The 20,321-nt window shown below is 59.4% G+C and overlaps 5 protein-coding genes across 8 annotated transcripts; 4 read left to right on the plus strand and 1 right to left on the minus strand.

The window, feature by feature from the left end:
- Nucleotides 1–9: 9 nt before the first annotated feature.
- Nucleotides 10–2,739, plus strand: LOC107324333 (cytochrome b5 domain-containing protein 1). 3 transcript variants are annotated; one of them, XR_001559474.2, is made up of 6 exons: nt 10–241; nt 311–387; nt 546–764; nt 895–1,129; nt 1,435–1,632; nt 2,272–2,368. XR_001559474.2 is itself a non-coding variant. In XM_015884275.2 (5 exons), the coding sequence occupies exons 1-5, from the start codon at nt 31–33 to the stop codon at nt 2,364–2,366; spliced, it is 837 nt and encodes a 278-aa protein (XP_015739761.1). In that variant the 5' UTR covers nt 10–30; the 3' UTR covers nt 2,367–2,739. The 3 variants fall into 3 exon arrangements, 2 of the variants coding, with proteins under 2 accessions (XP_015739761.1, XP_015739762.1); XM_015884275.2 differs by lacking the exon at nt 1,435–1,632 and having other exon boundaries at nt 2,272–2,739; XM_015884276.2 differs by lacking the exons at nt 1,435–1,632; nt 2,272–2,368 and adding an exon at nt 1,304–1,419.
- On the minus strand, nt 2,049–11,166 carry UBQLN4 (ubiquilin 4). The gene is made up of 11 exons (XM_015884271.1): nt 10,993–11,166; nt 9,005–9,156; nt 7,615–7,817; nt 7,041–7,303; nt 6,007–6,165; nt 5,683–5,908; nt 5,218–5,357; nt 5,023–5,106; nt 4,414–4,529; nt 3,658–3,835; nt 2,049–3,170 (listed from the first exon to the last, which is right to left on the minus strand). Exons 1-11 carry the CDS (start codon nt 11,134–11,136, stop codon nt 3,018–3,020), a joined length of 1,818 nt encoding a protein of 605 aa, XP_015739757.1. The 5' UTR covers nt 11,137–11,166; the 3' UTR covers nt 2,049–3,017.
- Nucleotides 11,167–11,240: 74 nt separating this feature from the next.
- On the plus strand, nt 11,241–12,628 carry LAMTOR2 (late endosomal/lysosomal adaptor, MAPK and MTOR activator 2). The gene is made up of 4 exons (XM_015884280.2): nt 11,241–11,432; nt 11,547–11,709; nt 12,102–12,191; nt 12,430–12,628. Exons 1-4 carry the CDS (start codon nt 11,365–11,367, stop codon nt 12,484–12,486), a joined length of 378 nt encoding a protein of 125 aa, XP_015739766.1. The 5' UTR covers nt 11,241–11,364; the 3' UTR covers nt 12,487–12,628.
- A 96-nt stretch (nt 12,629–12,724) lies between these two features.
- Nucleotides 12,725–15,771, plus strand: RAB25 (RAB25, member RAS oncogene family). Its single transcript, XM_032449224.1, has 5 exons — nt 12,725–13,203; nt 13,505–13,700; nt 13,880–14,073; nt 14,159–14,239; nt 15,312–15,771. The coding sequence occupies exons 1-5, from the start codon at nt 13,164–13,166 to the stop codon at nt 15,437–15,439; spliced, it is 639 nt and encodes a 212-aa protein (XP_032305115.1). The 5' UTR covers nt 12,725–13,163; the 3' UTR covers nt 15,440–15,771.
- Nucleotides 15,772–16,152: 381 nt separating this feature from the next.
- On the plus strand, nt 16,153–19,940 carry LOC107324334 (ras-related protein Rab-11A-like). 2 transcript variants are annotated; one of them, XR_001559475.2, is made up of 6 exons: nt 16,153–16,319; nt 17,108–17,303; nt 17,379–17,572; nt 17,772–17,852; nt 18,360–19,035; nt 19,207–19,940. XR_001559475.2 is itself a non-coding variant. In XM_015884277.2 (5 exons), exons 1-5 carry the CDS (start codon nt 16,187–16,189, stop codon nt 18,494–18,496), a joined length of 741 nt encoding a protein of 246 aa, XP_015739763.1. In that variant the 5' UTR covers nt 16,153–16,186; the 3' UTR covers nt 18,497–19,940. The 2 variants fall into 2 exon arrangements, 1 of the variants encoding a protein (XP_015739763.1); XM_015884277.2 differs by having other exon boundaries at nt 18,360–19,940.
- Nucleotides 19,941–20,321: the final 381 nt, after the last annotated feature.

Consider the following 20,321-nt stretch of genomic DNA (forward strand, 5'->3'; position numbering starts at 1 on the left):
GCGGCTCGGAGATGGACTACAGCTCCCGTCATGCCGCGCGGCGCGTCTCCCCCCACTTCCGGGTTGCGAAGGCGCTTCCCGTGTCGCCGCCATTTTGGCGTCCTTGTCGCCATGGACACGGCGGGCGGCGCGGAGCGGCGGCCCCGGTACCTGACGGTGCGGGAGGTGGCGGAGGAGCCGGGCCGGCTCAGCGCCCTCGGCCGCGTTTACGACCTGGGGCCGCTGCTGCGGGAGCGCCGCGGTACGAGGTGGGGGGGGGCGGCCGGCGGAGGGTCCCGGTGTGCGGGTCCGGTCTGACGTTGTCCCCCAGGTGACGCCGCCCTGAACCCGCTGCTGGGCGCCCTCGGTACCGACGTGAGTCACTGCTTCGACACGGACACCGGACACGTGAGTGGGGCCGGGAGGCGGGTCAGAGCGGGACGGGGCTGCGGGGGGGCCCGGGGAGGGGGGGGGGGTGTCACCGTCCGGGCGGGGCGGGGCTGCCGGTCGGTGCCTCTCACTTCACGTTGACGTGCTCACTCTTCACCGTGTCCGTCCCGCCGCAGCCGCTGTCCCGCGTGGAGCCCCGCACCGGGCAGAGCGGGTCCCGGTTCCCGCTGGGGGTCCCGGGCAGCTCCCAGCTCCACACGCCGCGCTCGGACGGGGCCCCCCCGTGGGACGCCGAGTGGTGGCGGGACCCCCGGCTGCAGCTCGGCCGCCTGAGCGCCGCCCCCCGGCTGCTGCGGCTCCTCAACACCCTGACGGGCCACAGCTGCGTCATCGAGGTCAGTGGGGCGGGGGGCGCCCCGACATCCGACCCCGCTCCCCGGTGGGGTCCCGCCGCCCCCAGCGACGTGCTCGGAACCGGGGACCCGCCGCTCTGACCCCGTCCCTCCCCTCCTCGGGGACCCCCAGGTGTGCGGGGAGGAGCCGGTGGGAGCCGCGCTGCAGCGGGCGCGGGGCTGGAGGGAGCAGCTGCGGAAATACACGGTGTGTTACGGCGGGGTCCCGCTGCAGCCGCATCTCACCCTGGAGCAGAACGGGATCCCGGACGGCACCGCCGAGCTGCGCAGCCTCCGCCTCGACCCCAAGGACTTCATCCCCACCGTGCTCCTCTACTTCAATGACGACGTTGGTGAAGACAGCGAAGGTAGGAGCTCTAAGTGCCCTCAAAACCCTGAGGACAGGCCCCCTTTCCCCCCCAGAATGCACCCCCCAAAAATAGCTCCCCAGCACCTCATCTATTTAAGAACCCCTAAAACCCTTAAGACAAGGACCCCCAGATCACCCCCATCAAACTTCCACCCCACTCTTGCTTTTCCAGCCCTACAGTGACATCTTCCCCACCCTGAGCTGTGGATGGTGCTGTGGGGGCATTGCCCCCATTCTGGACCCCAGTTGTGTCATTGCAGCACAATAAAACTGGTGTTTTTTAACTTATTTGTTGTTGAACAGTCGTTCTGTGCGCGGCCATGGAGGGGCAATCCAGGATCCCGTGGTTCAGGGACACCCCCTAACAAGAAGTCTCTGGAGGTCCCTTCCAACCCCTACAGCTCTGTGATAGGTTGTGATTTCAGCACCTATATATATATATATACAGTATTCATCATTCGCATTCACCTACTGAGCACATCAGTGAGAGCTCATCAGAGGGTGAGTGATAAAGAGCATGGGATGAAGGCACTGAGTGCTGGTGGGGTTGGCGCTGTGCTGCAAGGACACGGGGTGGTGGAACAAATAGAAGCCTGGAGCCCCATGGAGCACAGCCTGGGACAGGGCCCACACTGCCCCATCTGCAGCCCCAGCTCCGCACTGCAGCGCTGCTCCCCCCACCCCACGCACTTTGTTCTGCAGCTGCACGGAGCTCTGCTGCCATCTCTTCCCTCTCTCTGCCCCATCCCCCCCTACTGAAAAAAGGGAAGAATTACGTTAAATGTGGGATTGCAGCGCTGTGGCAAAGGGAAGGAGGAATGGAGAGGTGGGGGGCTGCACCAACAGCCGCCCTCTGCCCCATTCATCAGGAGTTAATGAGGAGAATTCAATCAAGGACGACACAGGAGCCGCAGGGAGACGGATGGTTGTGCGCATTTATTATTGTTGTTTTCTCGTTGATAAACCTGGTCTGCAGATCTCGAGGCCCCGGAGGCCCTGGGGAAAGCGCGGCCCTGTTGGTCCTCCACGGAACGCAGCATCAAATGCACCACAACGGGGGAGCAATGAGGGCGGCTCCGGGCTGGGCAGCACAAACACTTTGCAGTGGAGAGATCGGATCTTTCCCTCCTGTTTTTACAGATATTGAACCCGCAGAGCAGAAAAGCACCGAACACAAAGAGCTGCTGCCCCAGCGCTGCCTTCAGCTCAGCTTCCACAACAAACCCCAGCCCTGAAGGCCGCCGGGGCTCCGTGACGCCATCCCAACTGCGCCACGAGACCCCAGGTCAGGCGTGGTTTGCATGCAGCCCATCCCCGCGGTGGGAGACGGCAGCCCCCCACGTGCCGAGGGCCCCATTCGTCCCATGGAATCATTAAGACAAACGACATGAGAGATTTCCAGGTCGCTGCGGTTTTTTCTTTCGCTCTATTATCCCCAAGAAGATGCCGGGAGAAAGAACCGGAAACCAAAGTTGGCTCAAGTTTTAAATATTTGCCTGAAAGGAGGGCGAAGGGAGGGAATCATGTACAGTTAAAATCAAGCTACTCAAAACACAATCATTCAGGTAAATAACTAGGAGTATCGCCTCTACCATCTAGAGAGAGAGAGAGAATGTCTGGAACAGAGGGAATATTGAGGAAAAAATACACATCTGAAGTCTCTGTGGCCACGATGAGAACTGGAATCCACATACAAGCCAGTTAAAGAGCATTTCAACATGAAATCTTAACTTAGTAGGAAGGTCGGGGGTTAAGCTGTATCTTTTTTTTGTTTTAAATACATGACAGCTGTCAGATATGAAAATGACGGCGGGCTTTCCTGAAAGATCCCCCTGCGCATGTGAATGGATGCTGTGCTGACATCTGCGGGGCGGCGTGACGGGAGCTTAGGAAGGCTGGGAGCCCAGCAGTCTCTCAATAGCTGCGTTGATGTCCCCGCCCGTGGCAATAAGAGCCTGCAGGTTGGCCTCGCGGTTAATGAAGCCCATGGCATTCAGCTGCTCCAGCTGCTGTTGGAATCGCACTTCAGGACTCTGCGCCTGCAGAGGGAAAGGACAAAGACCTCAGCGGCACAGAGCGCAGCTGGGAGAACAGCAGAGTGGGGACTGACATTGTTGAGCCAAGGGAAGCTGCAGAACCACGGCCAGAAACAACCCCAAGATCACCCCAGAGAGGTGCCCAAGAAGCCCAGCAGCAGGTAAATGGGCATCCAGGACTTGGGGGGAGCTCATACATTGGAGGGAGAGCGATCTTTGTGTGTGCATCCGGTGACGGGACAAGGAACGGCTTTCAAATAAAGAAGGGGAGATTTCAATTGGATTTTAGGTGGAAATTCTTTACTCAGAGGGCACTGGGGCTGTGGTAGCGCTGCCCAGAGCTGTGGGTGCCCCATCCCTGGAGGTGCCTGAGGCTGCAGATGGGCCCTGGGCTGGGGTGTGCAGTAAGCCCACAGCATGAGCATTGGAAGTGAATGATCTTTGAGGTCCCTTCCAACTTAAGGCATTCTATGACTCCATGATTACATACTTGAGAGCTTCCTCCAGCCAGCAGCTGGATCATCTGCTGCATGAGCTGCTGTTGGGGGTTACCACCCCCAGCTGGAGAGGCACTGGCCGGCGTCGAAGCGGAGGGAACGGGGTTCTCCGGGATTGTGCTTCCTCCTGTGGAGGACGGGGGCATTCGAGGCATGCCAAAGGAGCCGAGGCTGCAGAGGAAGGCAGGGTTTGCTCAGAGCTGAGCCGGCACTTCTGGCTGTCCCCTGCCTGTCTTGCGAGAGCGAGGTGGCACGGGGAGCCAGCAGGCTCGGCCAGGCTGGCCATGCTCCATGACTGGCTGCGCTCACATCCCACCCACAGCAAAACTGGGAGCAAACCATCCTAATACAGGCACAGCCTGAGAAATCTGCAGAGGCTGAACGTGACCCACACTGACAGAGAGCAGAGGGTCGAGAGCACCCAGCAGCACAATGTGCCCTAACTTACCCACCCAGCCCCACGGTGCACATCCCTAGAGGTAAAACTGAGTTCACCCGACACTTAAACACCTCAAACAAAAGGCAGAGGAGGGACTAAATGGTTCCCAAATCTTTATCCCCAAAGGAAAAGGTCAAGGACTTCCCGCACGAAGTGCAAACAAACAAAGTGCCCATCAGCTGGAGCCCACAGAGCCCTGCAGACACACACAGCATCCCCCGAGCAGATCTGGTTGGTGAGTGGGCAGCCAGGCTGCCATCAAGCACGCCAGCTCTGCCCGCAGCATCCTGCCCTGAGGAACGCTCCTTACCTTGGCACGAGTCCTGGGGCCTCCGTTTGCAGCGTCTGGAGTCCCTGCTGGATCTGGAGGAGCGCCTGCATGGCGCGGGGGTTGGTGAGAATGGACAGGGAGTCTGGGTTCTGCATCTGGGAAGGAAGGAGAGACACAGCGGTGGTGAACAGTGAGAGCTCGTGCAGGCAGTGCTCCACCAGCTGGCAGTCTGAACAGCCACAGCCAACCCACGGGTCTGGGCTCTCCTTCCTGTCCCTGCACCACCGGGCTCATCTGCGCAGACACACTCCAAGAGATCAGATTTCCTACATAAAGTAGGAGAATCAGATTAGGACGGGGCACACGTGCCTCCAGAATTAAAGCCGTTTTCATCCACTTGAGTGAAGCAGCTGCTCAAGCACAATTAGCCAGTCTAATTTTTGTAAACTCATTACTGGGAGAGAGCGTCCACACAGGGGTTTCATGCAGCTGAACTCATCATCATTTCAAGTCAGCCTTGAGGTAATTTACATTACCTCATTTACACTGCCTTGTCCAAACAAGCTCTCCCACTCTTTCCCCTGTACCAACCCCTTGCTGTCACAGCGCAACCCACCCGAGCCCACAGGGCCAGACAGGGGCTGTTACCTGCTGCAGGAAGACTGGGAGCTGAAGGCGGAGCTGTTCTTGAAGCTGTGGATTCCCAGCAAAGAGAGGAACATTTACCATGATCTAGGAAGAGACAGCACATGTAAGGAGGGTCAGAGCATTGCTGCTCATGGCTGTTACACACTACGTAACTAAGCCACAAAGAACACATCGCTTGGTGTCCCTGACTTTTACCTGTGCTGCAAAGTCTGGGTTCTGGGCAAGGGTCTGCATCATGCTCCGCATATAAGGGGCAGAGATCATGTTCTGCATCAGCTGAGGATTCTCTGAAATCTGCTGCAGGAGACCTTGCATCTCTGGGCTGTTAAACATGCCTGCAAGGGTAAAGGAAAGAGAAAACAAAGGAAAACTCCTTACAATGCAACGCAGAGCAGCACCACAGTGCCTGAAGTGCAACAACACCTTTACTTCACCCATGGGCCAACAGGGAACACGGTCCCTTCTCTCCTGTGCTCTCAAGGGCTGCACAAACAGTGGAGCCCCCAAAGTGCTCATCCACAGGCACACAAGAAATAACCCAATTCTGGTCTGGTTACAATAACATTTGTCTGCAGAGCAGCCCCATTCTGCAGCAACCCCCACCAACACCTGGCTGATCTCTGCCACCTGCGCACCCCTGGTCCCCCTCTTGTTACATACCTGCCCCAAAGCTAGCAGCATTCAGCCCAAAGGGGTTGGACACGGTCGGTGTGCTCTGGGTGCTTCCTGAGCCAGTGCTCCCTTCGCTGCTGGGCGCCTGGCTCTGGGAAGCAGGGGGGCTGGGGCTCCAGGGGTTTGGTAACGGCTCTCTGTTCTCTGTCCGCAAAGGCTGAGAGCTGGAGCTCTCGGAGTTCCCCGTCAAGGAAGAGAAGGGGTTGTTGCCAAACTAGAGAAGAGAGAAAGAAGAAACAGCCTAATTAGTCAGCCTGAATGGGGAGAGCCGGACTCGTCCCATTGCTGTGTGAGCTGGGATTCACTCCATACCTGCTCCCTGGCAGCGCTGAACATGGGCTCCTGGATGTCCGTGTACATGCGGCGCAGGGCGTTGTACCCTCCTGGAATGCTCTCGAGGTTGCTCAAAGCACGGTCCTGGTTCCGCATCATCTCCTGCATCATGGCGGGGTTACGAGCCAACTCCATTGTCTGCCAGGGAGAGAACGTGGAACAGTTGGGCCCCCGTGCACCGCAGGAGAGCAAAGTGCACCCAGAGGTTTGTGAGCAGCCCAGCAACACAACACGGAGCTGCCAGCCGAGCACTGAAAGAGTTAACTCAGCTCCCAGAAGGAAGAGTATAATTAAACCCATTTCACAGCCAGGGAGCAGAGAGATCATTTATCCAAGCAAAGAGAGCCCTGGGATGCTTGCTCCTCCCACCTCGCTCAGCTCTCTGCCTTTATAACCCCAATTCAGCTGCATGGGATTGTCTCATTTCTAAGCAGTTTTGGAACATCCAAACATCTCGCAGCCACGTGTTCCCACTCAAAGTAGGTGGACTGCATTCAGAAACCTAAGATGGAATAGCTGGGATCCTTCCTGCTGGAGGAAAAGCGAGCAGTCCGCCAGCTCCAGGCTCCTGACAGCTCCCTCCTGCTCAAGGAGCATCCGGACATCCTTTGAGCTGCATAAATGCGGAACATTCGCAATTTAGCCCCACAACTCTGCTATTTCATGTAGAGCCAACATGGCTGAAATAAAGAAAAGATAATGGGAAGTGCATGGAAACAGGGCTCCTTCAGCAGCCACACAGAGACACAAACAGAGAATCCTTTTTTGCCCAACACACGATAGATTCAGCAGCTCTGACAGGGAGGTAAGAGCCACATGCACACGGGCTGAGTAATCATTGTTTACTTCACTCAAGACCACCATCTGTCTGTGAGGGGTTCACAGTGGGAAGGAAGAGATCCCTGAATTCACCATTCTGGCAGTCCCACGCTCCCTGCTGAGAGCCAACTCTGAAGCTGCTCCACCTCAAAGCTGTGGGACGCGCTCGGATCGGTCCCGGTGCACTGACCCACCTGCCTCATCAGCTCGGGGTTGTTCAGCATGTGGCTGATCTCCGGATTTCGCTCCATCAGCTGCTGCATCTGCGGGTTGGCCATGATCATCTGCCGCATGAGATCGGGGTTCGACATCATGTTCTGCACCAAGGGGTTCTCCATGATCTGAGAGAGCATCTCTGGGTTGGACATCAGCTGTCGCTGCATCTGCTGCTGGAGCTCCATGAAGTTGGCTGAGCCCATGCCCAGGTTGCCCAGCCCAGTGATGCCACCAAAACCAGCTGCAGAGGGAACAGGGGGAGGGGGAAAAGAGAGCTGTGGGTCAGGAACTGATGGCAGCGGCAGAAGGAGGGGGGGGTGTGGGCTGAATCGCACCCACACTGATCTGGGGGTGCCCTGATCCTGCAGCAGGCAGCTCTTGTGGGGGACATCCCCTCACAAAGGGTTTGGGGTTATCCTGAGCAGGGAAATCAAGACACGCTGAGGAAAGTGACTCAGGTGAGCAGGAGAAACAATCACAAGGCTGAAAACCCAGCTCCTCTATCTACACCCAGGAAATACTTCTTCCAACTTTGCTGTGGTCCCCACTTACAAAGGATTGACGTAGCACTGTTGGGGCCTCCATCTCCAGGACCCCCCAGAGTCCCCGACCCACTGCTCCGTCGGCCGCTCCCCGCATCTGGAGCAGCGCTGCTGGATGTGGAAGGCTGAGATGGGGCACCGGGAGAAGGGGACGTTGCGGAGGGGGCAGAAGCAGCACTGGGGGCAGAAGCAGCAGATGTTGGATCCTGGACCCTACAAAGAAACAGAACAAACTGTTACACTTCTGGGATTTGGGAGATTTGAGCAGTGCTCTCTGTGGGGAATACAGGGCAGTGCAGGCCTCCCTCTGAGCCTGCAGCAGGCAGCTCCTCCAGGCTGCTCCCATTCCCATCTGGACAGATGCACAGCAGTGGCTCCCAGCTGCCTTCCATCTGCCTGGACCTGCTTCCCACCCTGCCACACAACAGCCCTCACGTTTCACCCCAGCCCACACAAAGCAGCCCGACTGCTCTCCCTCTGAGCTGTATGAGCTCAGGTCTGAACCACGCCAAACTGTTTACCTCGGCCGTATCCTTGAGCAATGAGTTTGCTCCAAACAGGAAAATCCTCCTGCAGCTCCCACAGAAACCACAGGAGGTTACAGCAGGGCTATTGCAAGGGGTAAACAGCAGTTGGCCTGGCTGCAGCTTCTCCTGTGCGCTGTGTTACTATGGCACTCACTGGGGCAAATAAGTCCCTGTCTTACTGTACAGACAGAGAACACAAGGCACGAGTTCACCTCTGCTATTTACTGGCTGTGTGTTTTCCAGACCCATCTGAGCGACGCTGAAAACCCCTGAGTGGGAGTGGGGGACAAAGCAGATAGGAAACTTAACCAAAAAAGGAAGGAAGCAGGAGAACGAGCAGTTGGTTTCTCTCAGCAAAGGAAGGGGCCGTAATGCCTTCAGTCAGCACTTCTCTGCGGCAGGTAGAGAATAAAATGAAAAGCCAGGACAGTGCTCTCCTTACCTTCGGAGATGGTACCGCAGTTTGCAGGGTGAGGGTAGACAGCAGGAGGTGAAATAAACCCTGGGTATTGCTTTCACATTACTATTAGCTGGGAAGGTAATTTCTGCTAACAGTGAGTCATCGTTATCAGATGGAGGACACAACCGTGTTCCAATGGCTTCTTCCCAGACTGCCAGTTGTAAAGGCTCTGCACACACAAAGCCACGCATGCTAATTGCATTAAGGATGCTTTTACCCCCCCCCCCCCGCAGGTTCACACAGGTGCACAGCCCAGGGCAATGATGGGCCAAGTGATAAAGCCAGAGCTGTACGATAAAGCCAGAGCTGTACGATAAAGCCAGAGCTGTAGGGCAGAGCTGTGGCAAGGAGAGCCCTCGTGCCTCACCACCACCCGCTCACCCCCAGACCCCCATGATGGAACACTTCCTTACTTCTGTGGAGTCTTAATGACCAAATGCACGGTCAGCCCGTCTTTGATCCCGTGTTGATTCAGAGTGTCTCCGTCCTTCAGGATCTTCCCAGCGAAGATCAGAACCAGCTGATCCTGTTTGGCTTTGAACCGCCTGGAAATCTCTTCTTTGAACTGAAAAACAGACCCGGCGCTTTTCAGGCAGAAGAGCAAAGGAAGGAAACTGAAGGTAACGCTCCAGGTACCCAACATTCACTGCACAAACGGCGAAAGGAACCAGCAGAGCTTCAGCACCCCGACAGAACAGAGGTATTGCTGCCTGCAATAGCAGCAATGCAGCACCAGCTGCTGAGAGCACACGAGGGGAAAAAGCAAAGCTGAGCAACTGAGCTGCTTCAGAACGTGGGGAGTAAAGTTCACAACAGTCACCTGGAGATGAGCTGAAGGCTTCAAAACCAACGAGCCCCTGAGGCCTGATCCAAACCCACCATTTATCTTCAGAATGACTGAGCTTTATTTGCCTCCGCTCATCTTATTATTTCCCAAGGAAAGCCCAGCTCTGATTCAATACAGGACAGAGCTGTGCGGAAAAGGGCACAGTCCTTTATCAGCCAATGGATGTAAACTAGGTCTTCTATTCCTGTGACTATCCACAGCACCCACTGCCAACATCTCTGCTGTGTGATGGGGAGGGACCAGCACCTGCCAATAAGATTGTCACCGCCAGCTCAGCTGGGGCGTCCCCGAGTCAATAGGTGAGAATAGAAACCTTTGCATTTGGAAGCCACAGAGTTCAGGAAATCCACATGGAAAGGCTGGGAGCAGAAGATCACAGCTTTCCTGGGGCAGCTCGCTGCCATGGTCCAGAACTCCCGAAAAACTGGGCCTGGGAGGACGGACCCCTGGCACTGAAGTGACCCAGGGCGTGAAGCTTCACCCGCTGCTCTGCACGCTGACAGCACAGGGCTGGGAAGCAGCAGGGCCACGCACAGCACACAGCTCCTGCCCAGCTCCCAGCACACGCTGCAACCTCGTGCCCTGAAGCCCACATCAAAGTACACAGCAAAACACACACACAGCCAAGATCCACAGCACTGACACCACTCTGCCCCGGCGGGCACTGCCACCTGCACAACGCTTCTTGTGAACCCTCTGCTGCCCTGCAAACACACAGTGCCCCTGTGGAGCTCCCTGCTCACAGCAAACCCACATGTCTGACGTCCCCTTCCCTCTGCTTCACTCTCCCTCTGCCCCAAAGGCAGAAATGAAAGGTCTGAGAAGGACGGACAGAGCAGCCTCTGGCCTCAGCCCCACCGCACACATCCACTGCCCCACAGCTCCCCGCAGCCCAGCCCCAGGGCCGCGTCCCATCACAGCACCCACCCGCTGCCTCTCAGCTCCCCAAGCTGCAGCTCCCGCTGCTCTTCCAGCAGCTCCTGCCAGCCCCGGAGCCGCGCCCCCATGTGCCCTGACCTGAGGCATCTCCGGGCCCTAAGGGAGAAGATCCCTGATCCCTCCAGGCCCAGCCGCCCCACGCAGCGCCTCCCCGCTGTCCCACAACACCCCCACTACCAGCAGCACAACCCCCGGGCCGTGCCCCTCACACCCCCCCCAGCCCGCAGACCCCTCCCGGCCCCCCCTTCCCGTTCCCACCGGCACATCCCGCCCCCCCCTCCCGCACCGCCCCGACAACGCCCCGTTCTCGCCCCCCGGCGGGTTCCAGCCCCTCGGCTCCCGCACAACACACGCCGTCACTCCGCTGCAGCCCAACCCCGGCCCCACGCCCCCCATGGCCGGGGAGGCCCCAGCTCCGCTCAGCCCAGCTCCGCTCCCGCCCCTCACAACCTTCCCCCCCCCGGCTCCTCACACCCCCGAGGTTCCTCCCTCCAATTCTCGCCCAACCCCTCCCGCCACCTTCCCGCTCCGCACCCTCCTCGGTCTCGCGGCCCGTGTCTCCCGCGGCCCCTCGCAGCGCTCAGGCCTAGGCCCCGTCCTCCGTCCCGTCCCCACCTCGCGCACGGAGGCGCCGTCGGCGATGACGATCTCCTCCTTGTCCTTGGGGGTCTTCACCGTGACGCGGATGAGCGCCCCGCCGGGACCTCCCAGCTCCGACCCGCCGGGGCCCGGCCCGCCGCCGCCACTCGGCTCCGCCATCTTCGCCGCCCGCCCCGCCAGCCCTGGCCGACAGAGAAAGGCCGGGACAGAGCGCCGCCACGGCCCGCGCCGCAGCACAGCGCCCCCTGGCGGCGGGGAGGATCGAGAGGCGACGGAACCGGAACCGGAACGGAGCGCGGAACCGCCCCGAACGGAACCGAACGGCAGCAAACACCGAACGGGGGCGGCCTACACCGGGAACGGGCCCCGCGCCCCGCGCTGCCTGCCATGCTGCGGCCCAAAGCGCTGACGCAGGTGCTGAGCCAGGCCAACACCGGCGGCGTCCAGAGCACGTTGTGAGCGGGGACGGGGCCGGGGGCGGTGCGACCGTACGGTCATTGCGGTGTGATGTGACCGTACCGTCACGGCGGGGCTCGGCCCGGAGCTGACCGTTCCCCGCTCCGTTGCAGGCTGCTGAACAATGAGGGCTCGCTCTTGGCCTACTCGGGATACGGAGACACGGACGCCCGCGTGACCGCGGCCATCGCCAGCAACATCTGGGTGGCCTACGACAAGAACGGGCACCACGCGTTCAACGAGGACAACCTGCGCTTCATCCTCATGGACTGCATGGTACGGAACGGCTGCGGGACCCCACGGGATCCATGCGGGACCCCCGGTGTGCGGGACCCACAGCAGCACCCACAGTGGGATCCGAGGTGTTCAGCAGCAGCTTCTGTGTGGGAGCCCAAGGGGTCCGTGTGAACCCCATAAATCTCAATGTGACCCCATAAATCTCAGTGTGACCCCATAAATCCCAATGTGACCCCATAAATCTCAGTGTGACCCCATAAATCTCAGTGTGACCCCATAAATCTCAGTGTGACCCCATAAATCCCAATGTGACCCCATAAATCTCAATGTGACCCCATAAATCCCACTGTGACCCCATAAATCCCACTGTGACCCCATAAATCCCGCTGTGACCCCCTGAATCTCCGTGTGACCCCGGTTCTCTCCGGCAGGAGGGGCGCGTGGCCATCACCCGCGTGGCGAACCTCCTGCTGTGCATGTACGCCAAGGAGACGGTGGGATTTGGGATGCTGAAAGCCAAGGTGAGGGGATGGGGGTGAGGGGATGGGGGTGAGGGGGTGGGGGGCTGCATTACGGTGAGGTGTGAAAGAGCCACGGGGTTAAAGCCGGGAGGAAGAGGATGGGAGAGATGGGGGAGGAATTGCAATCAAAATGGGAACTGTCTGCGTGGGTCCCAGATTGGTGCTGGGGTGGGACGGGGGTTTGCCCACAGAATGTGGGCGCTGGGGGCTGCACCCCTCACCACCATCCCTGCCCCAGGCACAGGCGCTGGTGCAATACCTGGAGGAGCCGCTGACGCAGGTGGCCGCATCCTGAGCTGCATCTGAGCTGCATCCTGAGCATGGAACCGCGCTGCCACGGCTGAGAGCAGCGCCTGCACGGGGGGAACCGTGTTGTGAGCCCGGCTGTGCTGCTGGGCAGCAGGGGAGGGGAAATAAAGCCACGTGTGGTGCTCGTGTCCTGAGTGTCTGTCAGATCAGTGCAGGGTGGAAGGGTGGGACGGGGTCAGCCGTGCACCCAGCCAGGGGTCTGTGGTGCAGCTGGGAGCGTTGTGCTGTCCCTGCTGGGGCTGCTTCCCCCACGTTCCCATCTCTCTGTGCTGGCAGCAGAGGTGCAGGCGGCCGTTGGTGCCCGGCCAGCTCCATGCTGAGCCCAGGGCCCCAGTGCCCCAGGCTGCCCCGCGCCGCGTGGCCTTGGCAGCCAGGACCGGGCCCGGCTCCTCCTCCAGGTGCCCCGTGACGGTTCCAGGGGTGACATTACCTGCCCAACCTGCGCTGCCGCTCCCAGCCTGCACTCAGCCGCCCTGGGCCTCCCTGCGCCGCCCGCGTCGCCTTCACTCCCCGACCGCGCTCCCTCCTGGGACCCCCCTCACTGCTGGGACCCCCCTCACACCCCGACACAGAGGAGACTTTGCCCCCCTCACCACCCCCTGCAGCCCGCCCCGCTCTGAGCTCTGCGGAGGGAAGGAGGAAACCGGGCGGCAGCCGGGAGATATGAGCAGCACTGAGGACGACTACAACTTTGTTTTTAAAGGTGAGGGGGGCCCAGAAGGACGGGATGGGACGACGGGGGGGCCCTGGCTGCACAGTGCCCTCCCCAGGCTGTGGGTTCCCAAAGCAGGACAGGGCTGGGGCTGTGCCTGCAGCCAACACTGCAGAGGGTCCTCCTCCTTTTTCTTCCTTTTCTGTAAGGCTTTTCTGTAATGTCCCCATGGCACTGGGGACATCCCAGTGCTGCAATGCCACAGCGGTGGGATGCCATTGGGTCTGGTTGAGGCAATGAAGGGTTATCTAAGCTGATCTGAAGTCCAATGGGATCCCTCTGCCCCCCTCAGTGGTTCTGATTGGGGAGTCCGGCGTGGGCAAAACCAACCTGCTGTCCCGCTTCACCCGCAATGAGTTCAACCACGACAGCCGCACCACCATCGGCGTGGAGTTCTCCACCCGCACCGTCCTGGTGGGAGACGCCGTGGTGAAGGCACAGATCTGGGACACGGCCGGGCTGGAGCGGTACCGAGCCATCACCTCTGCGTAAGGATGGATGGCACCCGAGGGTGTCCCTGGATAGATGGGTGCCCTATGGATGGATGAATGCCCTATGGATGGATGTCCCATTGCGTGCCCCATGGATGGATGCCCTGTGCTCACATCCCTGTGGGGATGCTCCAGGGCTGCCTGGAGCACGGGGCGATGACAGGCTGCTCCCCCAGGTACTACCGTGGGGCTGTGGGTGCTCTGGTTGTCTTTGACATCACCAAGCACCAGACGTACGACGTGGTGGAGCGCTGGCTGAAGGAGCTCTATGACCACGCCGAGGCCAGCATCGTGGTCATGCTGGTGGGCAACAAGAGCGACCTGGCGCAGGCACGGGAGGTGCCCACGGAGGAGGCCAAGATGTTTGCAGGTACAGCGTTGTGCCACCCCAACGTGGGGACCCCGGTGGGAGCCCAGCGGGGTCTGCAGGGTCCTGGGGTCTGCTGTCCTTGCAGAGAACAACGGGCTGCTCTTCATTGAGACGTCGGCGCTGGACTCCACCAACGTCGAGCAGGCGTTTGAGACCGTCCTGAAGGGTGGGTGCTGGCTGTGGGTCCTCGCTGGGCTGTGGGGCAGGGGATGCTCCACGCCTCTCCCCCGCCCTGCCCCACCTGAGTTTCGCTGTTGTCTTTCTGGCTGGTTGGGTTTCCGGCGCTTTGTGCTGGGCGTTCCGCTCTGGTTTCATTGCTGGGGCCTCAGGCGGCCCCACAGGTGCCTTCATCCCCTGTAATCCATGGTCCCGGTCCGGATGCTCCTGACTCAGTGTGTCCAGCTCATTGCAGAGCAACCCACAGGGACGTGGGGCAGAGAGGGGCAATGCTCAGCCGGGAGCATCTCCCCAGGAATGGATGTGTAGGGCAGGGGCACCGCAGGGAGTGCTGTGCTGAGCCGTGCTGTGCTGAGCCGTGCTGTGCTGTGCTATGCCATGCTGTGCTGTACAGTGCCATGCTGTGCTGTGCTGTACCATACTGTGCTGTACGGTGCCATGCTGTGCCGTGCTGTGCCATACTGTGCTGTACAGTGCCGTGCTGTGCTGTACAGTGCCGTGCTGTGCCGTGCTGTGCCATACTGTGCTGTATAGTGCCATGCTGTGCTGTGCTATGCCATACTGTGCTGTACAGTGCCGTGCTGTACCATACTGTGCTGTACGGTGCCATGCTGTGCCGTGCTGTGCCATACTGTGCTGTACAGTGCCGTGCTGTGCCGTTGGCTATGCCTATCTACGTTGCTGTAACAGTGCCGCTGCTGTGCCGTGCTGTAGCATACTGTGCTGTACGGTGCCATGCGTCCGTGCTGTGACTGTACCATACTGTGCTGTACAGTGCCGTGCTGTGCCGTGCTATGCCATACTGTGCTGTACAGTGCCGTGCTGTGCCGTGCTGTACCATCCCCACGAGCTGCCAGCCCTGATCCCCTCGGGGCCAGAGAGAAGCCGAGGGAAGGAAGGGAAGTTGCAGGGCTCTCCCCGTCCCCCCGCCTCAGTTCTGGGAGGGAGAACCGCGTCCCCCCGCAGAGCGGCCTCCATCCCCACGTCGTCCCTCTGCGTGGAGGGGAAGGGGACCCCCAGCCGTGGGTGCCCCCCGCAGTCACGGCTTTGTGTTTCCGCAGAGATCTCCAGCAAAGTGCAGCAGCAGAAGCAGAGGAGCAGCCAGAGCAGCACGGTGTCACTGGGCAGTGAGAGCACAGACGGCGCGGCCGCAGCGCAGGAGAAGCGCCCGTGCTGCGTGGCCATCTGAGCTCGTCCCGGGGCTCGTGGCCGCCGGCGCAGCTCGGTGACAACCCACCCGCGTTGCCGCCCGTTGTCCCGGAGCGTGGCCGTGATCTGCCGTCAGCAGCGCGAAGCGACGGCGCAGCTGAGCGGCATCGGCCCGTCCATCCCTACGGGAACCGCTCGGGGGTCGCTGCATCCCGAGCCCGACGGGACCCCAAGAAAGAGCCCTAAGGGGGCAGAGCAGCTGTGCCCCCCCGCGCACCTTTGTCCCCATCTCAGTGTGTCGTGGGCCGGTCCCACCGCAGAACGCAGCCCGCGGCTCCGTGCCCGGCGCAGCCATTAAAGGACTGAAAGGCATCGGGCTGGGCTGGCATTGCTGGATGCTCGTGGCCTCGGCTCCGGTACCACAGCCGGGCTCGGAGCCCAGCACCACGCGTGTTCCTGTCCCCACGCAGCCTGTCCGTATTCCCATCCCCATCCCATCCCATCTCCATCCCTATTCCCATCCCCATCCTATCTCCAACCCCATCTGTATTCCCATCCCTATTCTTATCCCATCCCTACTCCCATCCCCATTCCAGCTCCTGTTCCCATCCAATTCCTTTCGACTCAATTCCACTCCATCTTGTCCTATTCCCATCCCTATTCTAATTCCTATTCCCATCCCATCCCCACTGTATCCCCCTCCCCATCCCCCGTCCCACCCCTCAGCTCTCCCCCCACACCTGCCCCAGGTGAGCACCTGGGCGGTGACGGGCAGCACCGACAGCCAATGAGAGAGAGCTGCGGGACCGATGGGAGCGATGTGGGGCGGAGCGGGGCGGAAATCCCCACCGTCCCCATTGCGGCCGCGGCACTTTGCAGGATGAGGGGCAAGGATGAGGAGTACGACTTCCTCTTCAAGGGTGCGTGGCGGGACGGGGAAGGGGTCGGGGCTGCGGTTGGGGAAGGGGTTAAAGTTGGGGTGTGGGTTTGGGAGGGTTTGGGCACTGATGGGAATGGGGTTGGGAATTGGGGTCGGGGATGGGGTTGGGCACGGGGATGGGGCTGGGGATGGGGTTGAGTCGGGAATGGAGTGGGGCTGGGTTGGGGATGGGGTTGTGGTTGGTCTGGGGATGGAGATGGAGATGGGACATCCCAGGGGGCAGCACCGGGAGTGCTCGCAACAGGACCGGGGCAGGGGGCAGCCATCAACCCCCAAACACTGTGCTGAGTGGGGGCTGTGGGTCAGTCCTGGTGAACCCCCACCCCCCCGGCTCGATCCCATCGAGCTCGATTCTCGAGTGTTGGAGAATGAGTGACACCGGCAGCTGGGGAATGAAAAGTAAATAAAATCAAAACCCGGTGAGTCACCAACTCGACAAACTTGATGGGGGAAAAACGCGACGAGGTCCCAGAACCTGTTCTGCCACATTCCACGGGAGCCGCGCCGACAAAGTGCCCACCCAGCCAGGGTGGTACATCCGGACCGTTCTTTGGGTCCTCATTTGGGTGCCCTCGGGGCTGGAGATGGGCTGGAGCCCCCGCTGGGTTAATGGGGTTCCCACCTGGAGCCCCTTGTGCTGATCCCAATAACCGACCCCGCTGGCTGATGGGTCCCCACTCGTGCTGGGCTCTGGTTGTTCCCCACTGAGGTTGGGACGCAGATGGTCATGCTTTGGGGGGGGCTGATTCTGTGCTGGTTACACCCCAGTGGTGCTCATCGGGGACTCCGGAGTGGGGAAGAGCAACCTGCTGTCACGCTTCACACGCAATGAGTTCAACCTGGAGAGCAAGAGCACCATCGGGGTGGAGTTTGCTACCAGGAGCATCCAAGTGGATGGGAAGACGATAAAGGCACAGATCTGGGATACTGCAGGGCAGGAGCGATACCGTGCCATTACTTCAGCGTGAGCATCCCCCGCCCCCCTCCCGCACCCCACAACCTGGGGGCTGACCCCGCTCTGCCCCATGGCTGCCCCCAGGTATTACCGCGGGGCGGTGGGAGCGCTGCTGGTCTACGACATCGCCAAGTATCTGACGTATGAGAACATCGAGCGCTGGCTGAAGGAGCTGAGGGATCACGCAGACAACAACATCGTCATCATGCTGGTGGGCAATAAGAGCGACCTGCGCCACCTGAGGGCTGTGCCCACTGATGAGGCCCGGAGCTTCGCAGGTATCCCCCAGCTCCACATTGATCCCAGCATGTGTTGCAGTGCCATCATCCAGGCTGGGTTGGATGGGACAGTGGGGGGTCTGAAATGTGGGGGTACAGCCAGCCCACGGTGGGGGGCTGGAGCTGGGTGGGCTTTAAGCTGCCCTCCAACCTCAGCCATTCCATGGTTGCACCCCATGAGCTCTCCCTGTCATTGCAGAGAAGAACGGGCTCTCCTTCCTCGAGACGTCGGCTCTGGACTCCACCAACGTGGAGACGGCATTCCACAACATCCTCTCTGGTAAGGATCCAGCCTCCATCCCAACAATAACCCTAACTCTAATCCCAACCCTAACCTGAACTCAAACCCTAATCTTAAACCTAACTGCACTCTCAATCCCAGCAATAACACTGACTGAACTCCAACTCCTGCCCTGCCCTAACTCTCACCCCAAACCCAGCACTAACACCAGAACTTCCCCAATCTAACTTTAATCCCAACTCCAACCCCTACCCTAACTGTAACCCCAACCCCAATCCCAGCCCTAGACCCTACCCTAACCCTAACCTCAACCCCAACCCCAGTCCTAACCTAATTCTAACCCCAAACCCAACCTCAACTCTAATCCAAACCAAACCCCGGTTCCTAACCCTAACCTTACTCAAATCCCAACCCCAACAGAACCCCAACCCCTAACCCGACTCCAACCCAACCCAACCCCAACCCCAGCCACTGTTGCCGGCATCCCCCCCTGCTGGGCATCCCTCAGTCCAGAAGTGACACCGCTCCCCCTCCCTTTGCCGGCAGAGATCTATCGCAGCGCGGCACAGCGGCAGATCGCGGCGCAGCCCGAGGCGCAGTTCGGCCCCAGCAGCGCCGTGGAGCCCATCCGGGTGCTGCCCACGCAGGACGGCCGCCAGGCGCAGTGCTGTCAGAGCATCTGAGCCTCTGCCGGGGGCAGCGCCTTCCTCACCTGCGGGACACGGCTGTGTCCACCTTCTGCCCATGTTTATGTGGGACCTACAGCGAGGGAAGGGAGAAGAGTCCCTATTTTCTATCCATACTCATGTAGGAGCTACACAAAAGGAAAGGGAGGAACATCCCTGTGTTATCCCTGTCTTTATGCAGGACCTACACAAAAGGAGGGGAGGAGCATCCCCACTTTGTCCCTGTCTTTATGTAGGACCTACAGCAACGGAAGGGAAAAGCATCCCTACTTTGTACCCATATTTATGTAGGACCTACTGGTTCCTGCTGGTCGTTAAGGTCCCGGAGGCTCCTCCTGCTGGTCGGTGGCTCTGGAGGCTCTTTCTGGTCACTGCGGTCCTCGGGGCACCATGTCAGCCCTGTGCCCACATGGGAGCATGAGGAGGAGGAGGAGGGTGGGAGGAAGAGCAGCGCAGCTGTGGCACCCAGGGCAAAAAGCAGCCAGAACCCCCCAAAAAACAGACAGACAGACGAGAGCAGACACCCGCTTTCTTAAGTAATAATACTTTAATAAAATTAAGTTCTTAATGTAATTTTAGCACATTTAATACATTAACCCTTTCCCTTCTTTGTTTTCTACAAGTTGTGCAACATCATTATTTTAATTCTTTTTAATTATTATTATTTTTTTTCCTTCTCCCCTTATACTATATGCCTCAAAACTCAGACAACGAGCCTACCTCTACTTCTAGCTTCGGTTATACCTCTCTCAGGCCTTTATTTTGCGTAACGCCGGAGAGATGGGAATACCTGGATGGAACGCCATCGGTTTCCAACAGTAACAATCCCGACTACAGGCTTCCTATGACATTAAAAGAAATGGTAAATAAAAAATAAAATAAAACAAGGAAAACGCAACCTAAGGTAACGAGGAATGGGTTGTAAGCAGAGGGGCAGCACCATGGGGCAGGAGGGCGCACGGAGCTGCCGGAGAGCGGATGCACAACGCATGGGGTGGGCTCTGACCCTTCCGTGGTTGGGTGGTTGGGTTCATTTCCCCCTTTTTTAATGATTCTTGAGCAGAATTCGTAAGGAAGGAGGAAAAAGGAAAGAGGGCAGCACAGGAGGTGACACAGGACAGTGGCCCAGAAGCACTGCCACAGAGTGGGCTGCATTCTGCCATTGGCCGCCCAAAGGCCCGGTGCCTCCACTGGAGCGATTTCCTTTCTTCCCCCCCGCCCAGCAGGATGATCCCAGGTCTCCCATCAGTGTCACTCTCCTGGGGGTGACCCTCACTGTGCACTGCAGCTGCTGTAGGATGCGACCCCCCCAATCTGTACCCAAATACCCATAAAGTGCATCCGCCCTCCGGCCCGGCACCGCTGCCCAATGTCAAGCACTGACTTTTCTTCAAGTATCAACCCCCCCCCCCAAAAAAAAAATAACCAAAAAAACCCAAAATGAGGTAAAACAAAAAGAGGAAACAGGCCGCTCGCTGCCCCGGGGGGGGCCTGGTGGGGCGGGCACAGCGAGGGGTGTCCGATTCACAGTGCTATCTGCAGAAACCGAAGGAGAAGTGCCTTCACGTCCTGCCCTAACCCTACTGCATGGCTTTGCTGAGTGCGAGGAGCGGCCAACCCCGACGATGGCAGCGGCTGGGGAAAGCTTTGGGACCTCCGGGGGCAAAAAGGGGGGGTGGAAAAGGGGGAGAGAACCTCCTGAAATGGGGGACAGCGGCCGCCACGCCACGTCGCAATGGATCGGGGCAAGAGGTGAACACCATGCGGACCAACTGTGCCCAGTGGTCCTTCCCATTGGATGGAGCCTCCTGGTCAGTCCCTG

This window comes from Coturnix japonica, chromosome 25 (genome assembly GCF_001577835.2).
Source record: "Coturnix japonica isolate 7356 chromosome 25, Coturnix japonica 2.1, whole genome shotgun sequence".
NCBI lineage: Eukaryota > Metazoa > Chordata > Aves > Galliformes > Phasianidae > Coturnix > Coturnix japonica.